Below are 26,254 nucleotides of genomic sequence, written 5' to 3'. Positions count from 1 at the left end.
AATTTTTTTAATTTAACTTAATTCACCACTTACCTTGTTAAAAGCAGGCCTTGCGCCTGCTTTTTAAAAGCGTAGCTCCTGGAGACTTGCCCTCCCGGGAAAACCTGCAAAAAAAAAAAAAAAAAAAAAACGGAAGTTCCAGGCGCACGCGCTGCCTCTCCAGCGCACGCGTTCGACCTGTGAACCCCATCCTTTAAGGGAACGGAAGTTCCGGTTTCCCGCGCATGTGCAGTGCGTGCACGAAACCGGCACTTTCGTTGGGCCTACGCGTGAGTACCCAGCGCGTACTCACCCGTGGGGACAACCCGTTTTTTTTTTTTTTTAAGTGGTCATCAAACATGTGCCCTTTGACATGATGAATCTCATTTCCTGAACAGCTTTATTACTGTAATAGCATGTTATTAAAATAAGACCCTGAGAAAATGAATGTGTATTTCTGAGGCTCTGCACAAATGTAAGTATTTTTTTTGGCTTTAATTTTCATTTAAAAGAAGCGCAAAATGTCGTGTTCTGGCATGCGTCACATTTTTCTTGAATAAAACTCCACTTGGTTCACAGAGAGTCCTTGCCTATGGCATTCAATGTTCCCTCTCATAGTCATAACGGCACAGAAGGAGGCCACTCAGCCCATCGAGTCCGTGCCGGCTCTCTGTAGAGCGATCCAGTCAGTCCCATTCCCCGCTCTATCCCCGTAGCCCTGCAAGTTTATTTCCCTCAAGTGCCTATCCAGTCTCCCCTTGAAAACATTGAGTGTCTCCGCTTCCACCACTTCCATTGTTTTGGGGCTGAATTGTATTCATAGATTTGACGGCTCTTCCTGTCAAATCTATGAATACAGATTCCCTGCTACCATTGGCTCCCCATGGCCCACGTGATCCCAGGGGACGCTTCGAACTAACTGCGCCCCTGGGATACGCAAACACTGCGCGCTGGCAGTTGGAGGAGGCCCAGGATCGGAATCCCACGCGGGCCCACTGCACAACGGCCGGCGCGCTAGGTAAGTGCAGGTCGGAGGCTTGCACCCGCGGGAAGCCCCCGGCCTGAATTTCTGGGCCAATAAGTTTTTTTTCATAAAGTTGATCAGCACAATTTTGACAGCGCTTTTAACTTTGGGAGGGTGCGCAGCCCCCTTCAAATTTCCACGCACGCGCGTTTTTTTTTCCCCCCCACGCGTGAGCCGGCTGCGCGGGGCCCCCAGACAGCTGCGCAGTGACTGATCCATGTTCTGTGTGTGTGATCTCCATAAAGGTGTTCTCGCTGGATTCTACCGATTCGTTCCACCACTTCTTCAGCTCTCACACCGCAAACGGCAACAATACTCTCATCGAGGATCTGGCTGAGCAGATAGCAACGTTATGTGAAACACTGAAGGAGTATCCAGCTGTGAGATACAGAAAGTAAGTCTGTTCGCAAGTCCCGATGTTGTCAGTGTACCGTTTCTCCTTTTAATTGACGAACCCAAGTGACGAGACAAGGCCCATAGCTCAGGACATCTTCACACAAAGGCCCCGGCCTCGGGCGACTGTCTGTGTGGAGTTTGCACATTCTCCCCGTGTTTGTGTGGGTTTCCTCCGGGTGCTCCGGTTTCCTCCCACAGTCCAAAGATGTGCGGGTTAGGTTGATTGGCTATGATAAATTGACCCTTAGCGTTAGGGGGATTAAATACGTGGGGTTACGGGGATAGGGTGGGATATGTGTTGGTGTAGGGGTTACAGGGATCGGGTGGGATATGTGTCGGTGCAGGCTCGATGGGCCGAAATGGCCTCTATCTGCACTGTGGGGTTTCTGTGATTCTGTGAAAGGCCAATGGAAATCTGGAACTCTTTCTCTCTTTTTTCCCCCCCCACCCCACCCCCCAAAAAAAGCTGTTGAGCTCGGGGGTCAATTGAAAATTTCAAAACTGTGCTTGATGGGTTTTTGTATTGAAGGATATGGAACCAAGGCAGGTAGTTGGAGTTAAGATACAGATCAGTCATGCTCTAATTGAATGGCGGAACAGGCTTGAGGGGCTGAATGGCCTCCTCCTGTTCCTATCACAAAGGTTGAAAAGAGCAGGAGAGATGATGAGGTAGATCGAGAAGGGATGATTAGGTTACACTGAGTTCAGATTTAAAAAGCCTGTAGATTGTACGAGGAAGGGGATATTGATGGAGGTCAGATGAAGCACAATTTTGATGTTCTGGGACAGAATGAATTTTCTAGGAGTAGAAGACAATTAATTCAGTAACTTGACTAGAAAAATTGGCAGCGCCATTATAGTGTCGGGGGGGTCAGGTTTCATATTTGATAACAAAATACTGCAGATGTTGGAAATCCGAAATAACAACAGAAAATGCTGGAAAAACTCAGCAGGTCAGGCAACATCCGTGGAGAGAAATTTGAGTTGACGTTTCGGGTTGGACCCTTCTTCAAAACTGGAAAGAAAAGAAACTAGATCGGAGGCAGGGCTGCGATCGGACAAAAGAATAAAAGAAACAAAAGAAGTAAAAGAGATTAGAAGCTAGACGAGATGGTGATAGGCTGGGATTAGGTGTAAAGTGTACTGGCAGGGCAAAAGATAGCTGCCAGGTGTGAGAGAGAAACAAAAGGAATGGGGGGGGGGGGGAAAGGAGTGGAACAATTACAAGAGAAAATGAAATGGGGGCCGAGCTTATGATCTTACGAGCTTCCGATTAGGCAGTCTGCAGCCTTCCGGACTCAATATCGAGTTCAACAATTTCAGATCATAAGCTCGGCCCCCATTTCATTTTCTCTTGTAATTGTTCCACTCCTTTCCCCCCCCCCCCCCCCCCCCTTTTTGTTTCTCTCTCACACCTGGCAGCTATCTTTTGCCCTGCCAGTACACTTTACACCTAATCCCAGCCTATCACCGTCTCGTCTAGCTTCTAATCTCTTTTACTTCTTTTGTTTCTTTTATTCTTTTGTCTGATCGCAGCCCTGCCTCCGATCTAGTTTCTTTTCTTTCCAGTTTTGAAGAAGGGTCCAACCCAAAACGTCAACTCAAATTTCTCTCCACGGATGTTGCCTGACCTGCTGAGTTTTTCCAGCATTTTCTGTTGTTATTTCATATTTGATAACTTACCTTGGAAGATTTACTTTTGAAAATGTTTTTGGAGGTAAACTTAAACTTAAAGAACCATTTGACCAGGAGTATTTCCAGTCCTCCCTCAATTATCCAGGCTCCCAATTATTTGCCAGTAGTGCCCTGCATTATGCTGGATGATGGCAGTTCCATGATAGATGTTGGCACATCAGTTACTGCTATAATGGTGTGTACTATTATTTCACAGTGCAGAGGCTTCAGGTTAAGCCCCAGGATGCTTTATCAGCCTGAATTACAATAGGTTTTGTTAACTGCAGCTGATGTAGGAAATAAGGAAACTAGTTCTGAGCTGACCCCGTATCAGCTTCATTACAAAGACCACCTACTTCCACCTCCATATCACCACCTGCTCTAGCTTCGCCGAGACCCTCATACGTAGCTACATCGCCTTCAGGCTCGACTACTCCAGTACCCTCTGTCCAGCCTCTCATCCACCCACCTCCATAAATTACAGCTCATCTGAAATTCGACTGCTCAAATCCTACCCCACACCAAGCCTACTCGCTCCCTTCTTGCTCACCTATATTGGCTTCTAGCCCTCCAGTGCCTCGAATTAAAAATTCTTCACGTCTTTAAATCTTTTGATAGCTTCACCCCTTCCTGCCTCTAACCTTCTCTAGCCCTTCCACCAGCACCCCCCCCCCCCCCCCCGAATTCATCTGTTTCTCTAACTTTGGCTTTGTGCATTCACCTGCCCCCACCACACCCTTGCCCCACAATCGGTGGTTGTGCCTTCAGCCACTCTCTGAAATTCCCTCTCCACCCTCCTCCTTTTAAGGCACTCCTTAAACACCAGTTCTTTGACCAAGCTTTTGGTCACCCCATCTAACCTCTCCTCCTTTGGCTAGGTATCCATTTCCCTCGTGCTTCTAGTGCTCTGGAAAAGTTTTCTGTGTTACGGCTGCTATATAAATGCTACTTGATCGTGTAGTAGTTGTAGTCTCTCTCCTGTTGAGCAGTCCTAGCTTCCTAACCTAAAAATAATTGTTTTTAATATTCGTTTATGGGAGCATGAAATATAAATACAATGGGATTTCATTTGCTCCCAACAAATATGCTTTTTTTTTTAAATAGTATATCTTTACAATAACAAACCACAATTTGAGGAGCTTGTTAGGGCAGTGAATTTTATGCAGTGTCCTTTCTTCTTTTGGGACCTACCTTCAAATCGAGCCAAGACTGCTGCAGCGACAGTCTCCGCTCGAGCTCTGTTGTGAATTGAGTCGTTAGCCAGCTTCTGGTAGCTGCAAGCTGACAGTACAAAGGCTTTCCAAGTAAATTGGTAAATAAATCATGCGCAGGAAGACAGGCAGTGTGGGGGAAATTGAAAAATGTGCACCGATGCAATCAGTGGGGGAGGGGTGGGAGGGGATGCGCTCTAAAGGTTGGAAGAGCAGAGAAAGCTTTACACTTGACCTTGCTCTGTTTTAGCTTGGGCGTGTTTACTGTCTTGTCATGTCAAAATTATTTCTCGGGAACGATATTCCTTTGCTTGAGTGCACTAAAAATTGGAACAGTTATTTCCCAAGTTAAATACTGGGGATGGAATATTGACATTTAACAATGTTGTGTGACAAAAGTACTATAGCCTTCTGAATTCCACTCCATTTTTGACTAACTGAAGGGTTCGGGTCTAACGTTACCCCTTTTCCGCCCCCCCCCCCCCTTTTCACAGTCACTCGCTTCTAAAACGTGGAAAAAGCACGTCACTTGAGGTGTGAATTTGACCTTTTTCTAATTTTGTCGTGTTTTTAGGGGCCCAGAAATCAATTCGACACTGGCGAATCTAATTCATGACAAACTCAACGCATACAAAGCTGATAATCCCAGCATGGGGGAGGTGAGTAATCTCATTGATGTATGCAACTGATTATCATCCACTCTGTCATTTTAATTTTCGCTTTCTGCCTTTTTGCATGAAATTATTTGAAAAGTCAACAGCACGGGTGGGGACAAGTGTCATTCCCGCTGACGACACAGCAGTGCAAATGTCAGGTTTGAAAGAATGCTTCAGAATTAGTCTTTAAAGTGTGGCTTTCTACTTGAGTAGTCCTTCTGCTGATGCATCAACCGTTTATCTTTTTTTGGAGGCTGTGGGCTTTTAAAATCATTGCTTATAAATTAAATCCTCCTCCTTGGTATGTTTCGGTCTATTTTTCTTTTTTGAAGTTCTTTTAAAAGCTGCGCATGATGAAGCGCGTCTCTTCTGTGGCTGGGAGATGCCTCATTGCTGGCATTGAATAGCGGAGGGGTGGTTGTAGGGGAAAACAAGGCACTGAAAAGTCACATCTCGAGGGGATTCTCAATAACCATAATGGAGCAGCTTGCTGAGAGGGCATTGCTGTGCCCCCGGTGTGCAGGAGCTGAACTAGCATTATAAAGCTATTGACTCAAGAGGCCAAAGCAATTATTTTTTTTTGCTTTTGAGCTCTGTTTGTAACTCGCTATTCTCGTCACCTACGCACGTTCAGCAGCTGCTCTGCGCCAGTGCCTTTTCCCTCGAATGTTACTGGCGCTTGCGATTTTTGTTTTTAAATAAATCGACAGAATTTTAAAACGAGCAGAGGTTGGAATTACCAGATCGCTTCGTCATGATCTGTGATGCTAAATTCCACAGCCTTTGCAAAGGCAGTGCTGAGTTTTTCCCAACTCCCACTTGCCACCGTGGGCAGTTGTGCCCAGTGCCCGTGAGATTTGACCTGCATCCACTGGCTGGTTTCAGTGGGAAAAGTTCCCAGAAATTAAAATACCTGGATAAGGAGGGTGAAGCAGAATTAAAATGGAAATGTCTGGTACCTCGAAGTATATATCTCCTCCTTCCCCTGTCTCCTTCAAAGTGCTGAGTTTAAAGTACCCTCTCCCCAAGGAGGAGGGAAATCAGCCAAGGCTCTGGCTACTGATTGCTTTCCAGAAATACCTGTTCGAAACCTATGGGCATTAGGCGGCAACAGGATTGGGTTGCGATATGATGCCCTCGGTGGTTGAATAGTCTGTCGGTACTCGCCTGTCTCCCAAATGGAGAATGGCCACTTAGCGGAGGGCTTTCACCTGGGAAACGTAACCCAACAAGAGTCCGCGCCCTCCGGTAGTCGGGAGTGTTTGATTTTTTTTTTATACTCCTCCCACTGCTGTTGGACTCTGATTCTTTCTTCATGAACATTTACTGATTGTGGGTTTTCCCCATTCACAGCTGTTGCTGCAAAATCTTTAAACGTGACGAATAATTGGCCATTTTGATGATGAACCAGTTTGACCCAACCCCCTATCTTCCTGCGGAGATTTTTTTTTTTAAGTATTCCATTTTTTAAAATATAAACATAAATGAAAAGGAAGGGTGAATATTATTAAGAGCTCGTTACAGCTGGAGAATCGTCTTTACTTAAAAAATAAAGAAAGCCAGGACATTGACCTGGAACCTGAAAGGTGCAAGTAGTTATGATTACAGGTCCGCTTCAATCACCCAGATTTGCCCAGAGAGAGAACACTATTGTTTCCCATAATTTTTTGTTGGGGGGGGGGGGGGTGGCGCTGAGCGGCCCATTTAAAAGTCCACGCGTGCACGTTTTTTTTTCCCAATTTAAAAGCCAGCTCACCGGGTGCGTGGGGCCCCTAGAGTGCCGTGCCGCTTAAAGGGAACATTGGAGAGCACTTAAGCAATGTTCGACTAAGTTAACCGCTAAACACCGCAATCATGCTCCAGATCCCAGACTACCTGTGAGCAACACCACAAGAGATAAGCTAGTAATTTTTAGAAAGTAGAAATGCCCTTGTAACACAGCGGACAAGGCGATGTATAAATGTGATGATTAAAAATGAGCGCTCGCTGGGAAAGTCTGTATGAAGTGAACATGACTGGACAGAGGCTCGGTTTATGCATCTGCATTACTTTCTTACTTTTTTTTTTAAACTCTTGTTTTCCTTTCTCTCTTTCCTTCTGTCCCTTCCTTCTCCACCTCCAGTTTCCTGTTATTTTCTTCCAGAATATGAACAGTCACTACATTTCAGCCAAGGGTAAATAACCGTGCATTTATTTCTGTGAGCGTTGCCGTGTGTCGCTGGGGGGGGGGGGGTTTCCCAACAGAGACCGAGCCGGTTCTTGGTAGTAGCTTTCTACATGCCGTGCTACTTTAAATGAAAGTGGCATATACATAATACATGCTGCAAAAACTCGCTCTCGCAAATGTTAGCAAATTGTAAAACTGACAGGCGCGCACTGTACTGATTTGTGTCTCTCAGATTGGGCAAGAAATTGCAAAGAAATGCTAGCAAAATTGGAGACACCTATTTCTTTAAATGTGCTGTGCTACTTAAAAATATATATATATTCTGCTGGCATGAATGTAATTTATTTTTTCAGCTTATTTGAAAGCTTTTTCACCAGTCTCAAAGTAGAAGTTGAAGCATTGAGAGACGGATCAATATATGGGAGAGGGGAGACAGATCAATATATGGGAGAGGGGAGACAGATCAATATATGGGAGAGGGGAGACAGATCATCATCAATATATATAGGAGAGGGGAGACAGATCAATATATATATGGGAGAGGGGAGACATGATGTTCCCGCAAGGGGACAGTGGCTCCAATAATAAAATGTACAATATCGGTGAGATTTGCATTGCAAGGAAAAACTTGCATTTATATAGCATCTTTCCCATCCGCAGGCTGTCCCAAACTGCTAAAAGGGCAACAAGTTAATCGAAGTATAGTCACAGCTGTTTTTGTGGGCAAATTGAAGGGAGTGAGGTGAAGTGTTGATGCAGCATCTGTTCATATTTTTTTTTTTAATGAAAAGATGTTTCTGGTAGCAGGAATAGCTTGCATCTTTCTGTTTTACTTTTAAGTTTTTGAAGTTATGTGTTCAAACTAAATCTTGTTAGCTTAATGCAGTTTGTGCTTTTCACCCATCTCACTTAGAATGCTTTAGGAATGGTTTCTTTCATCTCAGCCGCTTCCTTTAGAAGAATGAGAGGTGATCTTATTGAAACACAAGATTCTGAGGGGGATTGGCAGGGAGGATGTTTCCCCTCGTGGGGGAATCTAGAACTAGGGGGCACAGTTTCAGAATAAGGGGTCGCCCATTTAAAGCGGAGGTGAGGAGGAATTTCTTCTGAGGGTCGTGAATCTTTGAAATTCTCTACCCCAGAGAGCTGTGGAGGCGGAGTCACTGAATATATTCAAGGCGGAGAGAGACAGATATGTGAGCTACAGGGGAGTCAAGGGTTATGGGGAGCGGGCGGGAAATTGGCGCTGAAGCCAAGATCAGATCAGCCATGACCTTATTGAATGGCGGAGCAGGCTCGAGGGGCCAAATGGCCGACTCCTGCTCCTATTTCTTATGTTCTTACATGAGAACTATTTTTCAAGTTTTATTTGTTCTGTGCCTTTTTTTCGCATGATCTGAAGAATTCCATGTCTGTGTCCCTGGGAATGTCTCCTCGGAGAATCCGTAATTCCCTCATAGAGTTTGTTCGGTCATCTGTACCTCAGCAGCTCCTGTTAAAGGTCTTTATATTCAGGCTGAATTGTAGGCTGCACACTGCAGAGGAGTTTACTTTAAAGAGTTTTCCACCTCCCCAAATTCCTAATATTTGTAGTTCCTGTTCATTAATAAAGGTTAAACTATAGAGTATTACAACCCCCTTCCATTCTTTTGTTGCCCCAGTTCTTGCATTTTTTTAATGATGGAGATTAAAAACTGGTAACAGTATAAATTTTCAGGGGGGGGGGGGGCAGGGATGGTGGTACAGTTGGCAGCAGCACCCCTGGGTCAGAGAAGGGAAAACGCGTCAGAGCTCCTGTGCCTGATCGTACAGCAGCCCCTCCCTTCCCCCCCCCCCCCATCCTTTTTCCTCCTCCACATCCTTTTTCCTCCTCTTTACTGGAATTGCATTGAGGATAGTTTGGCTGTGATAGCCTCCCAGTTATAGGTGTCTGCCTTAGTTCAGTGGGTAGCAGTCTTGCCTCTGAGTCAGAAGATCGTGGGTTCGAGTCCCACTCCAGAGACTTGAGCACAAAATCTAGGCTGATGCTCCATGCAGTACTGAGGATGTGCAGTACTGAGGGAGCGCTGCACTGTCGGAGATGCCATCTTTTGGATGAGGCGTTAAACCGAGACTCCATCTGCCCTCTCTAGGTGGATTTAAAGGGTCATAAGGCGCTATTTTGAAGAAGAGCAGGGGATTTTACCCCGGTGCCGAGCCAATATTTCCAAAAACATAAACAGATTATCTGGTGATTTAGCTCATTGCTGTTTGTGGGAGCCTCCTCTGCGAAAATATGGATAACCTGTTTCCTACATTACAACAGTGACTACACTTCAAAAATACTTCATTGGCTGGAAAGCGCTTTGGGACGTCCTGCGGTCGTGAAAGGCACTTTAGCAGTGCAAGTCTTACTTTCCTAAATAGCCTGGCAGCACTGGCTGTTTGAGGCTCACAAACGAATAATGGTGTCGTGATTGAAGTACAGTAGAACATCTGTAAACTATGAAACTATCCCCAGTGAGGGAATCAACATCTTGAGGACGGTAAAATGTTGGGTGGCCGGGGGTGGGGGGGGGGGGGTTGGAATATTCCCATATTAGTTGAATTACAAGTGCACATTGTTAATGTAGTTGCACGTTACTGTACATTTTTTTTTAATCCTCAAAGAAACCCCTATCTTTACAAACCTGTATTTATTAAAACTTGTACAGCTTTATAATAAATTGTGCACTTGGCTCCATCTGGTGTTCCAACATAAGCTTGGCATGGTAGATGGAGAGGAGAGGGAAAATGTCGTTCACATTGACAATAATGGGGTTTTACTGAATTCCTGAATCTGGCCAGTACCGAACGTTTTACACTGATCTTGGTTCAGAGTGCAGGCTTCCACCTGAGGGAGGTGAACGTGAGGTACGATATGAAGCAGAAGAATCGGTTCAGACTGGCGGAGGCAGCTGATGTAAATCTTCAATTTTGTGTCTGTGAAGCCTTCAGTACATGTTTGTTAGGCTGGTAATTTAATGCTATTAACTGGAATCTGCCACAGGGCAAACTACATACCTGGAGGTCGTGTTGCGTTCCGGTCCCAATCTGATCTTACCTGGGGGAAAAAAGTTGTGTACCTACCCAGAACTATACTTTATTTGAAATATATAAGGGCACAGCACCATGAGATTCCATCTACAGGAAACTTTGTGCTATCCGGCACCGACGGGACCGAGCTGTTGCCGTCCCATCGAAACTGCCGGACAAACCAGCGCTAATGTTAAAACATACAGAGCTCGAGCTCCGTATCTGGCAACAAACCCAACAGCTTCTAAACAGTCGGCCGTACCTTGCAAGCGTCTCTGTAGCTTAGCAACAGCTTCAGCGAGACCTTGCAGAGCCTGACTGGTGAAATAAAAGCAATGAAAAGAAAAAAAACCTAACGAAACGGCTCCTGATTTTTGCCGGTGGCTCGAGCATTCTGGACAGTTAACCTCCGGATAAACCAAAGTTTCCTGTATTTCAGTTTGCGCTTTAAATATGTTTTCTAACCCAATTGTCATTACGTGTAACTTACTTCCACAGTCCATTCTCTGCTAAATTTAACATCCAGTTTACGCAGGCTGAATAGTCTGGTATTACCTCCTTCCACAGATTCTGGTATTTCCAAATAAACATTCCTTGGATTTGGTGTTTGCAATCTGGTAAAGATGTTTGTTAGAAATGTTCCTGAAACATTTTCACATACTGCTTTACATTTATTGCTACTCTACCATAGGCTAAAAGCCACGCCTTGGTGCTTTTGGGAAGCACAACCAATATCTTTATATTTTCCCAATCTTCCACTTTAGAAGAAACCGACTCTTGCCTGCTGAGGTCACAAATTAATGTAGTTTAAACGGGAGTAAAGGTGATTAAATAAATTGCAGAGTATGAGGTAGTGATTCGACTTTTCCCTCTATGGTTGCAGAGATGACTTGCTGTGCAATAGCTCCCTCCACCTGCAAGTTTTGAGCATTGCAAAAATCAGTCACTTCTCCAACCCATAAGGGCAGTCAGTAGTCTACCACAAATGGTCCTCTGCTGTAGTAATATTGACTCTACAAAAATCCGGACATTAGAGATTTCTTTGTTTTACTGAGCCCCATCTTGATCATTGCTTGCATATCCACTTGTATTCTATACAGCTCTCCTTGTAAAGTGACACTTATTTTCCTCGACTGCTTTTCCATTTTGTTTAATGGCATTCCCTAGTGCAATCTTGTGGGTGCGGTCCTATTTGCAGTGGAGTCTTAGTTTAAAGGAATCGTTCCCCAGTTGTCCTCTTAAAGAATCATAGACGCTTACAGTGCAGCAGGAGGCCATTCGGCCTGTTGTGCCTGTGCCGGCTCTTTGAAAGCGCAGTCGCGCTCGGTCCCACACCTCCGCTCTTTGTCCGTAACCCTCTAAGTTCCTCATCCTCCAGTACCCGTCCAACTGTTGTAAAAATTATTTATGGTATCGGCTTCCACCACCTTTTCAGGTAGAGTGTTTCAGATCCTAACAACTGAGTAGGGAAAAAAATTCTCCTCATCTCCTCTCGAGATCTTTTTCCAATGATTTTGATTCTGCGACCTCTAGTTATTGACCCCCTCGCCAGAGGGAATATTTTTTCCCCATTTACTCTTCTCAAAACCCCTCATCATCTTGAAAACCTCCTATTAGGTCACCTCTTAACCATCTCTCTTCCAAGGAGAACAGTCCCAACTTCTCCTCTGCTACTGATCATGCTGCCGCCAGGATTTCAGTCAGGTGTAATGTTGAGCCTGTGAAACTGTGCCCACTCAAACTGTGTCAAAACACCCAACACTTCAATTATAAACTTTTTCCATTCAAACTTGGTTAGTGACTCGAGCTGTACAACACGAGGGTGGGTGGGAGGGCATTTGAAATAATGAATTAAGTGATTAGTTTGCATGCCACTAGTACCTCCTCCCTCAATACTAATTTGTTCAAGTACAGGTAGACTATCCTTTATCCGAAAACCTCGGGACCAGCCGTGTTTCGGTTTTCGGAAAATTTCGGATTTCGGAAGGTATTTTATAAGACTGGGAAATTTGTCGGGGGTGGGTCGGCGGGGGTCGTTGGCGGGGGTCCGCAGGGGTCGGCGGGAGTCGGGGTCGGGGTCGTGCGCCACTCTGGTCATGTCGTGCGCACGACTTACGCTGAACGAAAAAACCTTCGGTTTTTAGAGGGTTTCGGTTTTCGGAAGTTCGGATAAAAGGTAGTCTACCTGTATTTGCAATCTCTATCAATGACAGAAGAAGGGACTGAGTGTAACGCATTCAAGTTTGCTGATGATACAAGGTTAGGTGGGAAAGTAAGCTGTGAGGAGGACGCAAAGAGGCTGCAGAGAGATATAGACAGGCTGACTGGGCAAGGACACGGCAAATGGAATACAACGTGGGGAAGTGTGAAATTATTCACTTTGGTAGGAAAAACAAAAAAGCAGAATATTTTTTGAATGGTGAGAGACTGGGAAATGTTTGCACTCAGAGGGACCTGGGTGTCTTTGTACATGAATCACAGAAAGTTAACTCGCAGGTACAGCACGCAATTAGGAAAGCAAATGATATGTTCGAAATAACAACAGAAAATGCTGGAAAAACTCAGCAGGCCAGGCAACATCCGTGGAGAGAAATTAAAAGTCGACGTTTCGGGTGAACCCTTTTTCAAAACTGGAGAGGAAATAAAATAGATCGAAGTCAGGGCTGTGATAGAACAAAAGAGAAGTAAAGAGACGTTAAGAGGTATTCAAAACCAGACGAGATGGTAATAGGACAGAGGAGACAAAGACGGCTCAGATTAGGTGTGACGTGTACTGGCAGGATGAGAGACAGCTGCCATGTGGGAGAGAGAAAAAAAAGGAAAGGGGGGGGGTGAAGGGAAGACCCAAAACAAAGGGGTGGAAAAGAAATATATAAGTAAAAATGTAATAGAGGCCGAGGTTATGATCTGAAATTGTTGAACTCGATATTGAGTCCGGAAGGCTGCAAAGTGCCTAATCAGAAGATGAGGTGCTGTTCCTCGAGCTTACGCTGAGCTTCCGTGGAACAATGCAAGAGGCCAAGGACGGTGAGGTCTGAGTGGGAATGGAGCGGTGAATTAAAATGACAGGCGACCGGAAGCTCGGGGTCACCCTTACGGACTGAACGGAGGTGTTCCGCAAAACGGTCACCCAATCTGCGTTTGGTCTCCCCAATGTAGAGGAGACCGCATCGTGAGCAGATATGTTAGCTTTTGTTACAAAGGGATTAGAGTACAAGAGTAAAGAAGTCTTACTACAATTATAGAGGGCATTGGTGAGACCACACCTGGAGTACTGTGTACAGCTCTGGTCTCCTTACCTAAGGAAAGACATACTTGCCATAGAGGGAGTGCAGCGAAGGTTCACTAGACTGGTTCCTGGGATGAGGGGATTGTCCTATGAGGTGAGATTGAGTAGACTGGGCCTATATTCCCTAGATTTTAGAAGAATGAGAGGTGATCTAATTGAAACATATAAATAATCTTAAGGGGCTTGACAGGGTTAATGCTGAGAAAATGTTTCCCCTGGCTGGGGAATCTAGAACACGGGGTCACTGTCTCAGAATAAGAGTTTGGCCATTTAGGACTGAGATGAGAACTTTTTTCACTCAGGGTGGTGAATCTTTTGGAATTCTCGACCCCAGAGAGCTGTGGATGCTCAGTCGTTGAGTATATTCAAGACGGAGGTCGATTAAATTTTTTGGAATCGAGGGATATGGGGATAGTGCGGGGAGGTGGAGTTGAGGTAGAAGATCAGCCGTGATCTTGTTGAATGGCGGAGCAGGCTCGACGGGCTGAATGGCCTACGCCTGCTCCTATTTCTTATGTACTTATGATATCAATAACTCTGATCCTAACATCCCTTCTCTGTTTGCAAACCATAAGGACACGTTTATGTAATAACATTTTGGCTTCATGCCATTGCATATTCTGTTTTGAATAGATGAATCAAAATGGGCCTTAATCTTGCGTCTACTTTATAGTTCACTCATACTGAAATCTTTTGTCCAGGGCCCTGAAAAAGCGCGTTCGCAACTGCTGATAGTTGACCGGGGCTATGATCCTGTGTCACCGATCCTGCATGAGCTGACCCTCCAGGCAATGGCCTATGATCTGCTTCCGATTGATCAAGATATTTATTCGTAAGTTTTTTGTTTGCATTTTTTTTTTTTTTAACACCTTCAAGAAAAAGATCACATTCACTCTTGATCCAAAGCCTTCCATTATTAGCCTGTTTCTGTGGCACAATATGTTAAGAGTTGTAACGGATGTTGTAAAAGATCTCTGTAAAAAATTGAGGATGATTGGTCTACAGTAAAGACCAATTTGAGCCGAGTATTTAAAACCAGGCTACAAAAAGAGAAATCTTTCCACAGTATTCGGGAATTCCACTCGAGATCCTGGGAGACATTTTATTCCCAGCTCATTGTAGATTTTAGAGGTCGTAGCTTTTGTCAGGACTGTTGATGGTAGCTATTCAGGACTCCTTTGTAAACTAAAATTTCTTTCGGCTTTAGTTACTGATTTTAGTATTTCAAACGTAAGAATAGCAGAGATGCTATTGAAGAGCGATTTTGTTGGGTGGGAGGTGGGAAAGCAAGAGAATGAAATGGATCTTCGAGGGGGACCCAACTTACAATTTCTTCACTGTATTCTTGGATACATGTTTAGAGACCTTGTCGCTTTGTTCCTCAGGTACGAAACCGCGGGCGTTGCAGAGTCGCGAGTTAAAGATACCCTTCTTGACGAGGATGATGAGCTCTGGCTGAAGCTGCGTCACCTGCACATTGCTGACGTCTCCAAGTAAGTGTGTGTTAATGAGCAAATTGACACATTTATCTTCAGGCGCCAGCCGTGGCTCAGTGGGTAGCGCTCTCTCTCGCCTCTGAGCCAGAAGGTTTGTGGGTTCAAACCACACTCCTGAGACTTGAGCACAAAATCCAGGCTGCCACTCCAGGGCACAACTGAGGGGAGTGCTGCGCTGTCTTTCGGATGAACTTTCGGTTAAACCGAGGCCCCATCTGTGCTCTCGGGTGGACGTAAAAGATCCCATGGCATTATTTTGAAGAAGCGCAGGGGATTTCTACCTGGTGTTCTGGCCAATATTTATCGCCACAGCCAACATCACTAAACAGATTACAGGAAACTTTTTTTTTTACTGGCACCTAAATAACCGGAAATCTCTCTTAACCGGCAAAATTCAGGAGTAGATTCGGGTAAGTTTTACTTCATATTGGTGGCCGTGTAACCGGGGTTCCTGCACCTGTTGCCATGCAACGGGGACGCCTGGATCTGTGGCCGTGTAACCGGGGTTCCTGCACCTGTTGCCATGCAACAGGGACGCCTGGATCTGTGGCCGTGTACGGGGCTCTCATACCTTGGTAAGTATACCTCTCTGTAATCCGGACTTTTTGATCAACCGGCAGCACGTCGGTGCCGGATAAAAGAGTTTCCTGTATCTGGTTATTATCACATTGCTGTTTGTGGGAGCTTGCTGTGAGCAAATTGGCTGCCGCGTTTCCTACATTGCAACCGTGACTACGCTTCAAAAGTACTTCATTGGCTGTAAAGTGCTTTGGGACATCCTGAGGTCATGAAAGGCGCTATAGAAATGTAAGTTGTTTCAAGTCTGTCTGTCTTTTCATTCTCGGGTGAAAAGTGTGATGGTTATAAAACGTTTAGAACAAGATGTGTATTTCTTCGGCTCGGGATAGCAGATTTGCAAGCATTATCATTGTTTCCAGCCTAGTCCTGACAATATCTGATGTCAACCAATCAGATTTTCTGCACACAGCAACCGTCTCCTTTAGCCTCCAGAGAATGTAACCTAGAGTAGCAAGTAGTAATTACCTGCAATTAGCACACTCCTCCAGTGTGTAAAAAAATAATTGTAGTAAAGAGGTTTTCTACATCTGTCGGCTCGCACCAGCGAAACTGTAACCTAATTCACGTAGCCTAATTATGCTCGCCCATTTAGAGTTGCTCTCCCCATGGAGAATACAATGGTAAAAGAATTGGCAATCAAATCGCAATTCATTAATTCTACACATGAACACACTGAAAGGCGGGTCTTCTCCTTTGTGTGCCTCCTGGTGTTCACTGGCATGGAGGAATGGGGGGGGAGGGGGAATAGTTTGTTATTAAGTTGGGAAGTACAGGAGGTTGTCATTGAATCCTTAATTCAGATTCTTAAATTTAGCCTAATGCTTTATTTTTCGATCACCGATCAGATCAGTCACGCAAAAATTCGGTTTGCGCCAGGGAATCCTCAATCTCCAATTGCAGTGCAACCTCAGCTTATCCCCCATTTTGATTATTCACCACAATTTCCCAGGACAAAGCCTTGTGGCGGACATTTTGATTGGCACCTTCCTGTGTCGTCTGTGTATCATCACCTTCCTTTGGTGAATAAAACTACATAATGTCTCTTCTGTAATTTGTATTGCACTTGCTGCCTTTCCCATGCCTAATACAGGAAACTTCTCGATATCCGGCACCGACGGGACCGAGCTGCTGCCGATCTATCAAAACTTCCGGATAGACCAGCGCTAATGTTGAAGGATACGGAGGTTTTCATCTCCGTATCTGACAACAAACACTGTTGCTTAGCAACAGCTTGTAAACACTCGGCCCGTACCTTGGAAGCGTCTCTGAAGCTGTTGCTAAGCTACAGAGACGCTTTCCAGAGCCTGACTGTTAAGGAAAAAAATGCTAGGAGAAGGAAAAAAAACCTAACCAAAACGGCTGCTGATTTCTGCCGTTAGATCAAGGTTTCCGGACATACAACTTCCGGATAAACCAAAGTTTCCTGTACATGAAAGGTCAAACTTTGAGGACTCGTGATTATTCTGAGAAACATAAGCAATAGGAGCAGGAATAGGCCACTCGGCCCCTCGAGCCTGCTCTGCCATTCAATAAGATCATGGCTGATCTTGGGCTCAAAGCCACTTCCCTATAACCCTTCACTCCGAGGTGGGGACCCCTCCATTTTGGCAGATCATGGGTGGTGCCATTATGCATAAATTAATATAAACGTCAAGAACTTTTAATTATAAAACCGCTTTAATGTAGAGAGAAGCTAACTAGACGCTCCAGCGTTATTTAAAAATAGCCATAATGGGAGAATTAAATGACCGATAGCTAGGCTGTAAGAAGGCTTTTAAAGGCAGGGACAAAGCACACAGGTTTAGAGAAGAGGAGGACTCTGAGTGAGTAGGGTCCAGAGAATAGGCTCTGCCACTAGTGCTGAGGTGAAGAGAAAGATGGAATGCACAGAAGGCCAGAGTTGGAGGATTGAAAGATACTCCAGATCTATTCTGTATACAATGTGGTAACAGATTATTGCAGACTGCTTACACTGCATCCACTGAGCACTTCTAAAACGGTGGGCATTTTATACTGTTTTGATTGTCGATGCCCTGTTATGCTGAGTAAATTAAAAATGTTACAGCTCAATGCCTCATATAAATGCACGTGTACAAAGCGCTCTCCTGAGAGTTTGATTTGTAGCCAGGCTGGGCCATTGGTATCACAGAAATTTACAGCACAGAAGGAGGCCATTCGGCCCATCGTGTCCGTGCCGGCCGACAAAGAGCTATCCATCCTAATCCCACTTTCCAGCTCTTGGTCCATAGCCCTGTAGGTTACGGCACTTCAAGTGCATATCCGAGTACTTTTTAAATGTGATGAGGGTTTCTGCCTCTACCACCCTTTCAGGCAGTGAGTTCCAGACCCCCACCACCCTCTGGGTGAAAACATTTCTCCTCAACTCCCCTCTAAACCTCCAACCTCCTACCAATATCTTTAAATCTATACTCCCTGGTTATCGACCCCTCCGCTAAGGGAAATAGGTCCTTCCTATCCACGCTATCTGGGCCTCTCAATTTTATACACCTCAATTAGGTCTCCCCTCAGTCTCCTCTGTTCCAAAGGGAACAACCCCAGCCTATCCGATCTTTCCTCATAGCTAAAATTCCCCAGCCCAGGCAACATCCTTGTAAATCTCCTCTGTACCCTCTAGTGCAGTCACATCCTTCCTGTAATGTGGTGACCAGAACTGCACACAGTATTCTAGCTGTGGCCTAACTAGTGTTTTATACAGTTCAAGCATGACCTCCGTGCTCTTATATTTGCCTTTATTAGCCGAGGCTTAGAATATAAGTGCGGCATTTAACCCTATTCTGTTGTCCTGATGAGTAGATTGCTTATTTCCATGCAGGAGCCCACACGCTTATGTCTGCCTTGTTTGTTTTTTTTCCTCCTAACATATAGAGAAGTAACCGAGTTATTAAAGACATTCTGTGAAAGCAAAAGGTTGACGACTGATAAGGTGAGCAGCCATTTTCTTGAACGTTCACACCTGCGCAAACACCGTTTCAGAAATGCAAATCCAATTTTAAAATCCCTCTTTCACCTTTTTGTTGAGGGGACTGGTAAGGTGGGAGCAGTTAGGTTTTAAGGTAGTAACACACAAAGCAGGCAACAGCAGCGACAGAAAGAAAGGAGCCACCCATAGTGAAAACTCTTGCATCTGTACATGAGAGAAAAGGGAATAGAAAGATATGCTGAAAGGCTGAGAATGAGGTAGGTGGAGTGGGCGGAGACTCGTGTGGAGTATAAATAGCAGCACAGACCAGTTGGGCCAAATGGCCTACTTTTGTGGGGTGTATTTTATGTATGAGCTACAGTCCCTTTTTTGACTGACTGGGCTTTTTTTTTACACCTTTCAAACTCTTATAATCTATGCAGAAGAGTATCTAATTTTAAACTTAATTCTTTACTGTCTCAACATTACTCTGCATTTTTTTTTTAAAGCCTGATTATTGACACTGCAGTATTGACCCTGATGACCGCCCATCCACGTGCAGTCAGATATGTTTCTGTTCAGACGCGTCACCGCAGCATCTGAATGTGGTGACATCATGAAGCAATCGGCCGCGTCGAAATGTTTTGGGGTTTCTTGTTTTCACCAAGCAAAGAAAGCTCGTTACTGGAATAATGGAGGCGGCAGCGCTGGACAACAGGTGTTGACACGCCAGTGTCCTGACTGCACGTGCCGTGATATTTGTCCTGTGACATTCTACCCACGGTCAAAGTGACACTGCTGCCAGACCCATTTCTCTCTGCCTGGTCGTCTGACTGGCCTCCCACATTCCACCCTACGTAAACTTGAGGTCATCCAGAACTCAGCTGCCCATGTCCTAACTCGCACCAAGTCCCGTTCGCCCATCTCCCCTGTGCTCGCTGACCTACATCGGCTCCCGTTTAAGCAGCGCCTCAATTTCAAAATTCTCATCCTGGTTTTCAAATCCCTCCATGGCCTCGCCCCTCCCTATCTCTGTAATCTCCTTCAGCCCCACAACCCCCCTGAGATATCTGCACTCCTCTAATTCTGCCCTCTTGAGCATCCCTGATTATAATCGCTCAACCATTGGCGGCCGTGCCTTCTGTTGCCTAGGCCCTAAGCTCTGGAATTCCCTGCCTAAACCTCTCAGCGCCCCTCTCCTCCTTTAAAACGCTCCTTCAAACCTACCTCTTTGACCAAGCTTTTGGTCACCTGCCCTAATTTATCCTTATGTGGATCGGTGTCATTTTTTGTCTTAAAATACTCCTGTGCAGCGCCGTGGGACATTTTACTACATTAAAGGCGCTATATAAATACAAGTTGTTGTTGCCTGCTCAGCGCAACATCACTACATGAACAATTACAGTATCTGTAGCTTTAGTATTGAGAAGTTATAAAATTCCTCCCCCCTACATAAGATCACAAGCTAATTATGGATGAGGAAGGCCGTTCGGCCTATTTTTTTTTCATTCATCCAGAAAGACCCTACATTTCCCCCGCCCACCACCCAAAACCCCGTTGCAACATCTAATTGTTTGTTGTTCAGGAATTTTTGCTTCCACTATTCTATCCAGAAGTCCATTCCATATATCGATCACTCTTTGTGAAGATCGTCCTGACATCTATCTTAAATTTACCGTGTACTGATTTGAACCAGTGTCTCTTGCTCTTGCAGTAGATTTTAAATAATATCTTGGAATGATCTTTTTCATTCCCTTAATTATCTTCTGATACCTCCTTTCCAAATGAAAACCCAAATTTCTCCTGGCTTTCCTCATAACTTGAACGTTTCATCTTCACTGTGTTGAATAAAGATCATTGCACTAACTCATTCTTTACCAGGACCTCAAAACTGTGGAACTTGTTCCCTGCCTCACCTACACACTCTCGATTTACTTCTTCCTCCTCCTCTTCTCAGCTGTGCTGATGATGTCTTGCTCTGTTAGTCTTGGCCATTCTCCCAGGCTTTTCGACATTAAAATTGGGGAAATTCAACTGAATATAAGTAAGTGAAAAGAGACTTGACTCTTCGCTGCTTCAGCAGCCTCTATCTACGGTCGTTGGGATTTTTTCTTTTATTCGTTCATGGGATGTGGGTGTCGCTGGCAAGGCCAGCATTTATTGCCCATCCCTAATTGCCCTCGAGAAGGTGGTGGTGAGCCACCGCTGCAGTCCGTGTGGTGAAGGTACTCCCAGAGTGCAGCTAGGGAGGGAGTTCCAGGATTTTGACCCAGCGACGATGAAGGATCAGCCAATATACTTCCAAGTCAGGATGGTGTGACTCTTGATGGGGAACTTGGAGCTGGTGGTGTTCCCGTGCGCCCGCTGCCCTTGTCCTTCTAGGTGGTGGGTTTGGGGTTTGCCGAAGAAGCCTTGGAAGAGCGGAGAACTGACTTTGCAACGTCTGAGTACGCCTCTCCGTGGGATTCAGACCTTTGGTTGTGAATGAATGCGGAGTCCAATTGCGCCCAATATAAACCTGGCAACCCCCTCCCCCCACACGCACTCACACACACCCCTCTTTAAACAAATGCTATGGTGCAAAATTCCATTTTGGAATTAAAATTGTACTGTTTTTAACTTTTCACATTTTAATTATTGAATTTGTTTTCATGCCCTCTTGTTTTATGGATATCTGACTGATGCGTAAATTTCAGCATTACAACGCCAAAAAAATGTTAGCTTTCTTTCAGTAGAGGGGCAATTACTGGAGTAATTGCATTGGGCTCAAGGTGAGTCACTTGAGCATCGGTGCCTATTTCTATGTACTGATTGACGTAAGAAAACTACTAGGCACTTGGTCTAAGCGTTAAACAAAGCTTTAATCAACTGTTTTACAACATGGAGGTCTAGTTGTGTCCTTCACTAGTTCCTGTTAAGAATGTCCTGCATAAGCTGGGCCCGTGCCCGAGTATTTATACACTCCCTGGGCAGCGGCACCCGTAGGCCGCTCAGTATTATTTCATGAATCAGTCATTCATGAAAAGAAAGACTTATGTCACTGACCTTGAAGGACATTTGTGTGTAATTATAGCAAGCTGGCGGATCACTGAGCAAGTACACCGTCCAGAGTCAAACCAGAAAGTCATGGGTTCAGTTCCCCAATCTCTGCTTAGTTAGCTGACTTCAGCTGGAGGGGGGAGGGAGGGGTTCCATTGGCCTCGGGACCCACGGGGATGGGGGGGGGGGGGGGGTGGAAAGAGAGAGAAATCGGCCGCCGCTGCACTCGCGACCCATGATCCCCGCAGGAAAGTGGTTGTCAGACTTGGACAGGATCCGATTCCGCCTGCAGAAGCCCACCCAGCCATATGACTGAGCAGTCCGGCACTTGCTGTCTAGGCTCACACCGTGAAGATTGGCTACTTGGGCCTCGAGCTATTGGAGTGCCTCAGCAAGAGGCAAACAGCTTGAGAAGAGAAGGGGAGAGAATTGGTGTAAAAAAATAGTGACCCAAAGAACTTTGCTTTTTTTTCAGGCTAATCTGCGGGATCTTTCTCAAATACTAAAGAAGATGCCTCAATACCAGAAGGAGCTCAGCAAAGTGAGTACCACTAGCTTTCTATCTCTATATGGAGGGGTAGGCAATGAATGAGCACCTGCATATGTAGTTCAAATAACAATCTGTCACTGCAGAGCTGAAGTCTTTAATGAAAAATAACCAGTTAAAATATTTAATAAGCTGCACCAGCTATCATAAGAACATAAGAAATAGGATTCGGCCCCTCGAGCCTGCTCCGCTATTCAATAAGATCATGGCTGATCTGATCTTGGCCTCAACTCCACTTCCCTGCCCGCTCCCCATAACCCTCGACTCCCTTACCTTTCAAATATCTGTCTATCTCCGCCTTGAATATATTCAATGACTCCGCCTCCACAGCTCTCTGGGGAAGAGAATTCCAAAGATTCACAACCCTCTGAGAAGAAATTTCTCCTCATCTTAGTTCTAAAAGGGTGCCCCTTTATTCTGAAACTCTGCCCCCTAGTTCTAGATTCCCCCATGAGGGGAAACATCCTCTCCGCATCTACCCTGTCAAGCCCCTTCAGAATCTTATATGTTTCAATAAGATCCCCTCTCATTCTTCTAAACTCCAATGAGTATAGGCCCAACCTGCTCAACCTTTCTTCATAAGACAACCCCTTCATCTCTCTTTTAAATTTAGTAAATGTACACCAGACTCTCCAGGAAGTAGCACACATAGTTATGATTAGGGGCTGTGCTGTAGAGAAGAATGTGAATCCGTGAGTGAGCACTAAACAGTGGGTGGGGAGGAAGGAAGAGTGCCACTCGAGAGCTTCAAACTCTCTTTACAATTGAACTTCTACTAGTCAGGATCTGTTTGCCTCTAAACCACTTCATTCTAAGTTAAGGGTAAGGATTGGTGTACCCCTGTTTTGTGTAGAGCAGGCCCGCCATTCGCTGATTGCTCCGTTATTTGCAACCCCCTCCCCCGTGTCGAGGTGTGTAGCTCTCCTTGCGATAATGTCCCTTCTTTGTGTTTCCTTCCAGTACTCCACGCACTTGCACTTGGTTGAAGACTGTATGAAGCACTTCAAGGGTTCAGTTGATAAGATGTGTAAAGTGGAGCAGGTCAGTACGTTGAGAGTGTGTGCTAACCTGGAGTCAATATTTGTGGTCGTTAAGTAGCTTTGGTCACTGCGACAGTAGCAGCGGTGCCTGAAGTCTTTTTAGACAATGCCTTTTGAAGTAGCTCTCATTGTATTTGGACATTTCTGGGATATATGATAAACTAGTCTTCTTTGTAATTGTTCTGTGTAGAAACCTGTAATTGTAAAGAATATTTGTACATCAGATTAATAACATAACCTTGTGGCCTATAAACAGGACCTTGCCATGGGGACTGACTCCGAGGGAGAGAAGGTCAAGGATCCCATGAAAATAATTGTGCCGATTTTACTGGATACTAGCATCAAATCCTATGACAAGATCAGGATTATCCTTCTGTACATCTTCCTCAAACACGGTGCAGTATAACTTTCACAAAACCACATATTTTTATATTTAATTTAAACAGAGTGCATTGCCCAATGCTCACCTTTTATAGTGGTCACCAGTTTTCACCCCGGCACACAACAGACCAGGACGCGTGGCCCAGTCATACTATAGTTTTAGCATCGGTGTGATGAGCTCTCCGCGTTGCCTCAGTGTAAAACTGCCGTATAACTTTGAAGTAAAGTCGTTGAGTTGCTGACCCCATAGCATTCTGGCAAGTGTCGAGACCACTTCAGTGAGGTGGTTCGGCTTCACGCCGACTGCCGTGTAATCGCAACACAATTTAAGAAATGGGACGGGGAACTGGGTGGCTTAGAACTGGCCTCTTCCCCTCTGCAATGTGGGTTTAAATCCTGACTGACTGGATGAAAGCCTCTTCTGGTTGTGCAGGTCCAGTGTGAAATGGGATTGGGGCAGTCAAAATCCTCTCTGGGCATGAGCCTATACCATAAAACCGGCCCTAATTCTCTGCTAATTGGCAATAGTCGTTGAGTATATTCAAGGCTGAGATCAATAGATTTTTGGACACTAAGGGACTCGAGGGATATGGGGATCGGTCGTCGAAGATCAGCCATGATCTTATTGAATGGCGGAGCAGGCTCGAGGGGCCATATGGCCGACTCCTGCTCCTATTCCTTATGTTCATATGTCTTTCCAACAGTGTTGATGTAGGAAATGGGGCAAAAAGGCCACTTTGATACATTATGGGTGGTCTTCTGAGGTTGGGACTGAGGCGCAATGTTGGGGCAGAATAGGTGGACCCATACACATTAAGCTGAGCCATACCTAATCTGGGAGTGCTTGATGCTAACACTGGCTGTCTGAAATGGAAAACATTTCTTTCTGTAGCATGATCATCCCTTACCTTGAGCACAAACATTTACCTTTTTAATTATTATAGAAGCATTTTTAAATAAAACATGAGCAACTGAAGTAATTTGACAAATGTTTGATAGCTTGAGTAAAGTGGCGCTTGGAGCATTGGAAGTAGAACGTTTCTTCAAAAACTTGACTAGTCGAAGTCTCTTTAAACACAAACTTTGTTGTATGGTAAAAGAAAGACTTGCATTTATATAGCGCCTTTCACGACCACCGGACGTCTCAAAGCACTTTACAGCCAATGCAGTACTTTTGAAGTGTAGTCACTTTTTTATTCGATTATGGGATGTGGGTGACGCTGGCAAGGCCAGCATTTATTGCCCATCCCTAATTGCCCCTGAGAAGGTAGTGGTGAGCCACCTTCTTGAACTGCTGCTGGTGAAGGTGCTCCCACAGGTGCTGTTAGGGAGGGAGTTCCAGGATTTTGACCCAGCGACGATGAAGGATCGGCCGGTATACTTCTAAGTCAGGGTGGTGTGTGACTTGGAGGGGAACTTGGAGGTGGTGGTGTTCCCATGCGCCTGCTGCCCTTGTCCTTCTAGGTGGAAGAGGTCGCGGGTTTGCGAGGTGCTGTCGAAGAAGCCTTGGCGAGTTGCTGCAGTGCATCTTGTAGATGGTGCACACTGCAGCCACGGTGCGCTGGTGGTGGAGGGAGTGAATGTTTAAGGTGGTGGATGGGGTGCCAATCAAGCGGGCTGCTTTGCCCTGGATGGTGTCGAACTTCTTGAGTGTTGTTGGAGCTGCACTCATCCAGGCAAGTGGAGAGTATTCCATCACGCTCCTGACTTGTGCCTTGTAGATGGCGGAAAGGCTTTGGGGAGCCAGGAGGTGAGACACTCGCTGCAGAATACCCAGCCTCTGGCCTGCTCTTGCTGTAATGTGGTTACTCGGCAGCACACACAGGAAGGTACAAAGTTCGATCTCTGTGCCGAGTTAACCAGCCTCGGCCAAGGTTGCAGTTGGCCTCAGAGCCTTGTGCGCTTGGGAGGAGAAAAACATTAGCTGCTGATCACTGTCCAGTTACTGTTGCTGGAAAGTAGTGTTGTGTGGCCGTTTGGGTAAGGACAGGTGCGAGCTCAGTTGGGGTGTCTGCCACACTAATGTTCATTGTCATTTCTTTTTTGGAGGCCGCGCAGCCCATTCAAAATTCCATGCGTGCGTGGTTTTTTCCAATTTAAAAGCCGGCTCACCAGCTGCGCGGGACCCCTAGAGCGCTGCGCAACCACGCAGCTTAAAGAGAGCATTGTTCCACATGCAAACAGCCTGCCAAAGTCCACTATCGTAGGACCAAAATGAAGAATGGCCGGTTGAGCGAGATACCAGAGGGCTATTGGTTCTTGTGGAAGCGTAACCCGTCACGAGCTAAGCGGGGAGAAAGTTAGAAGAAATATTTTCTTTATTATTAGAAGTTACTTATATTATCTCATTTTCTGCTGTGCTTGGTTATTTCAGGGATCACGGAGGAGAACCTCACCAAGCTTATACAGCACGCAAACATCCAGGAAGACAGCAATATCATCCGAAACGTTCAGAACTTGGGCACGACCATCGTAACTGCTGGGGTATGTATCACCTGAATTGACTCAGTCCAGTTTTTAGGTCACTTCAAATGTGTGCAACAACCTAGCGAGTAATATTCCATTTTCTTAAACTAACTTCTCATGCTTTTGTTCAATATATGTAATAACTGTAAAGCACTGTAAATTATCACCGTCCCAGTCTAGCTGTAACCAGTGTGTTCCTAAATGATACGATATGGGTTTATATAACAATATATGTTCTTAGAAACAGAAAATGCTGCAAACACTCAGCAGGCCAGGCAGCATCTGTGGGGGGTGGGGGGAGAGAGAGTTAACGTTTCGGGTCGATGACCGAGAGAT

The 26,254-nt window shown here is 45.3% G+C and overlaps 1 protein-coding gene across 4 annotated transcripts in view; it reads left to right on the top strand.

The window, feature by feature from the left end:
* The window catches only part of LOC147097666 (syntaxin-binding protein 2-like), a 148,800-nt gene that overhangs the window by 111,220 nt on the left and 11,326 nt on the right, over positions 1 to 26,254 (top strand). For all 4 annotated transcript variants that reach the window (XM_085971663.1, XM_085971662.1, XM_085971664.1 and 1 more), the window contains 9 exons: positions 1,249 to 1,397; positions 4,859 to 4,943; positions 14,152 to 14,282; positions 14,836 to 14,943; positions 18,412 to 18,469; positions 21,960 to 22,025; positions 22,992 to 23,072; positions 23,328 to 23,466; positions 25,827 to 25,936. In XM_085971663.1, coding sequence (XP_085827789.1) covers positions 1,249 to 1,397; positions 4,859 to 4,943; positions 14,152 to 14,282; positions 14,836 to 14,943; positions 18,412 to 18,469; positions 21,960 to 22,025; positions 22,992 to 23,072; positions 23,328 to 23,466; positions 25,827 to 25,936 — 927 coding nt within the window. The remainder of the gene's footprint in view (positions 1 to 1,248; positions 1,398 to 4,858; positions 4,944 to 14,151; positions 14,283 to 14,835; positions 14,944 to 18,411; positions 18,470 to 21,959; positions 22,026 to 22,991; positions 23,073 to 23,327; positions 23,467 to 25,826; positions 25,937 to 26,254) is intronic.

This window comes from Somniosus microcephalus, chromosome 31 (genome assembly GCF_052327205.1).
Source record: "Somniosus microcephalus isolate GS21.2 chromosome 31, FLI_Smic_1.0, whole genome shotgun sequence".
NCBI lineage: Eukaryota > Metazoa > Chordata > Chondrichthyes > Squaliformes > Somniosidae > Somniosus > Somniosus microcephalus.
This window is presented reverse-complemented; position numbering and strand designations above follow the sequence as displayed.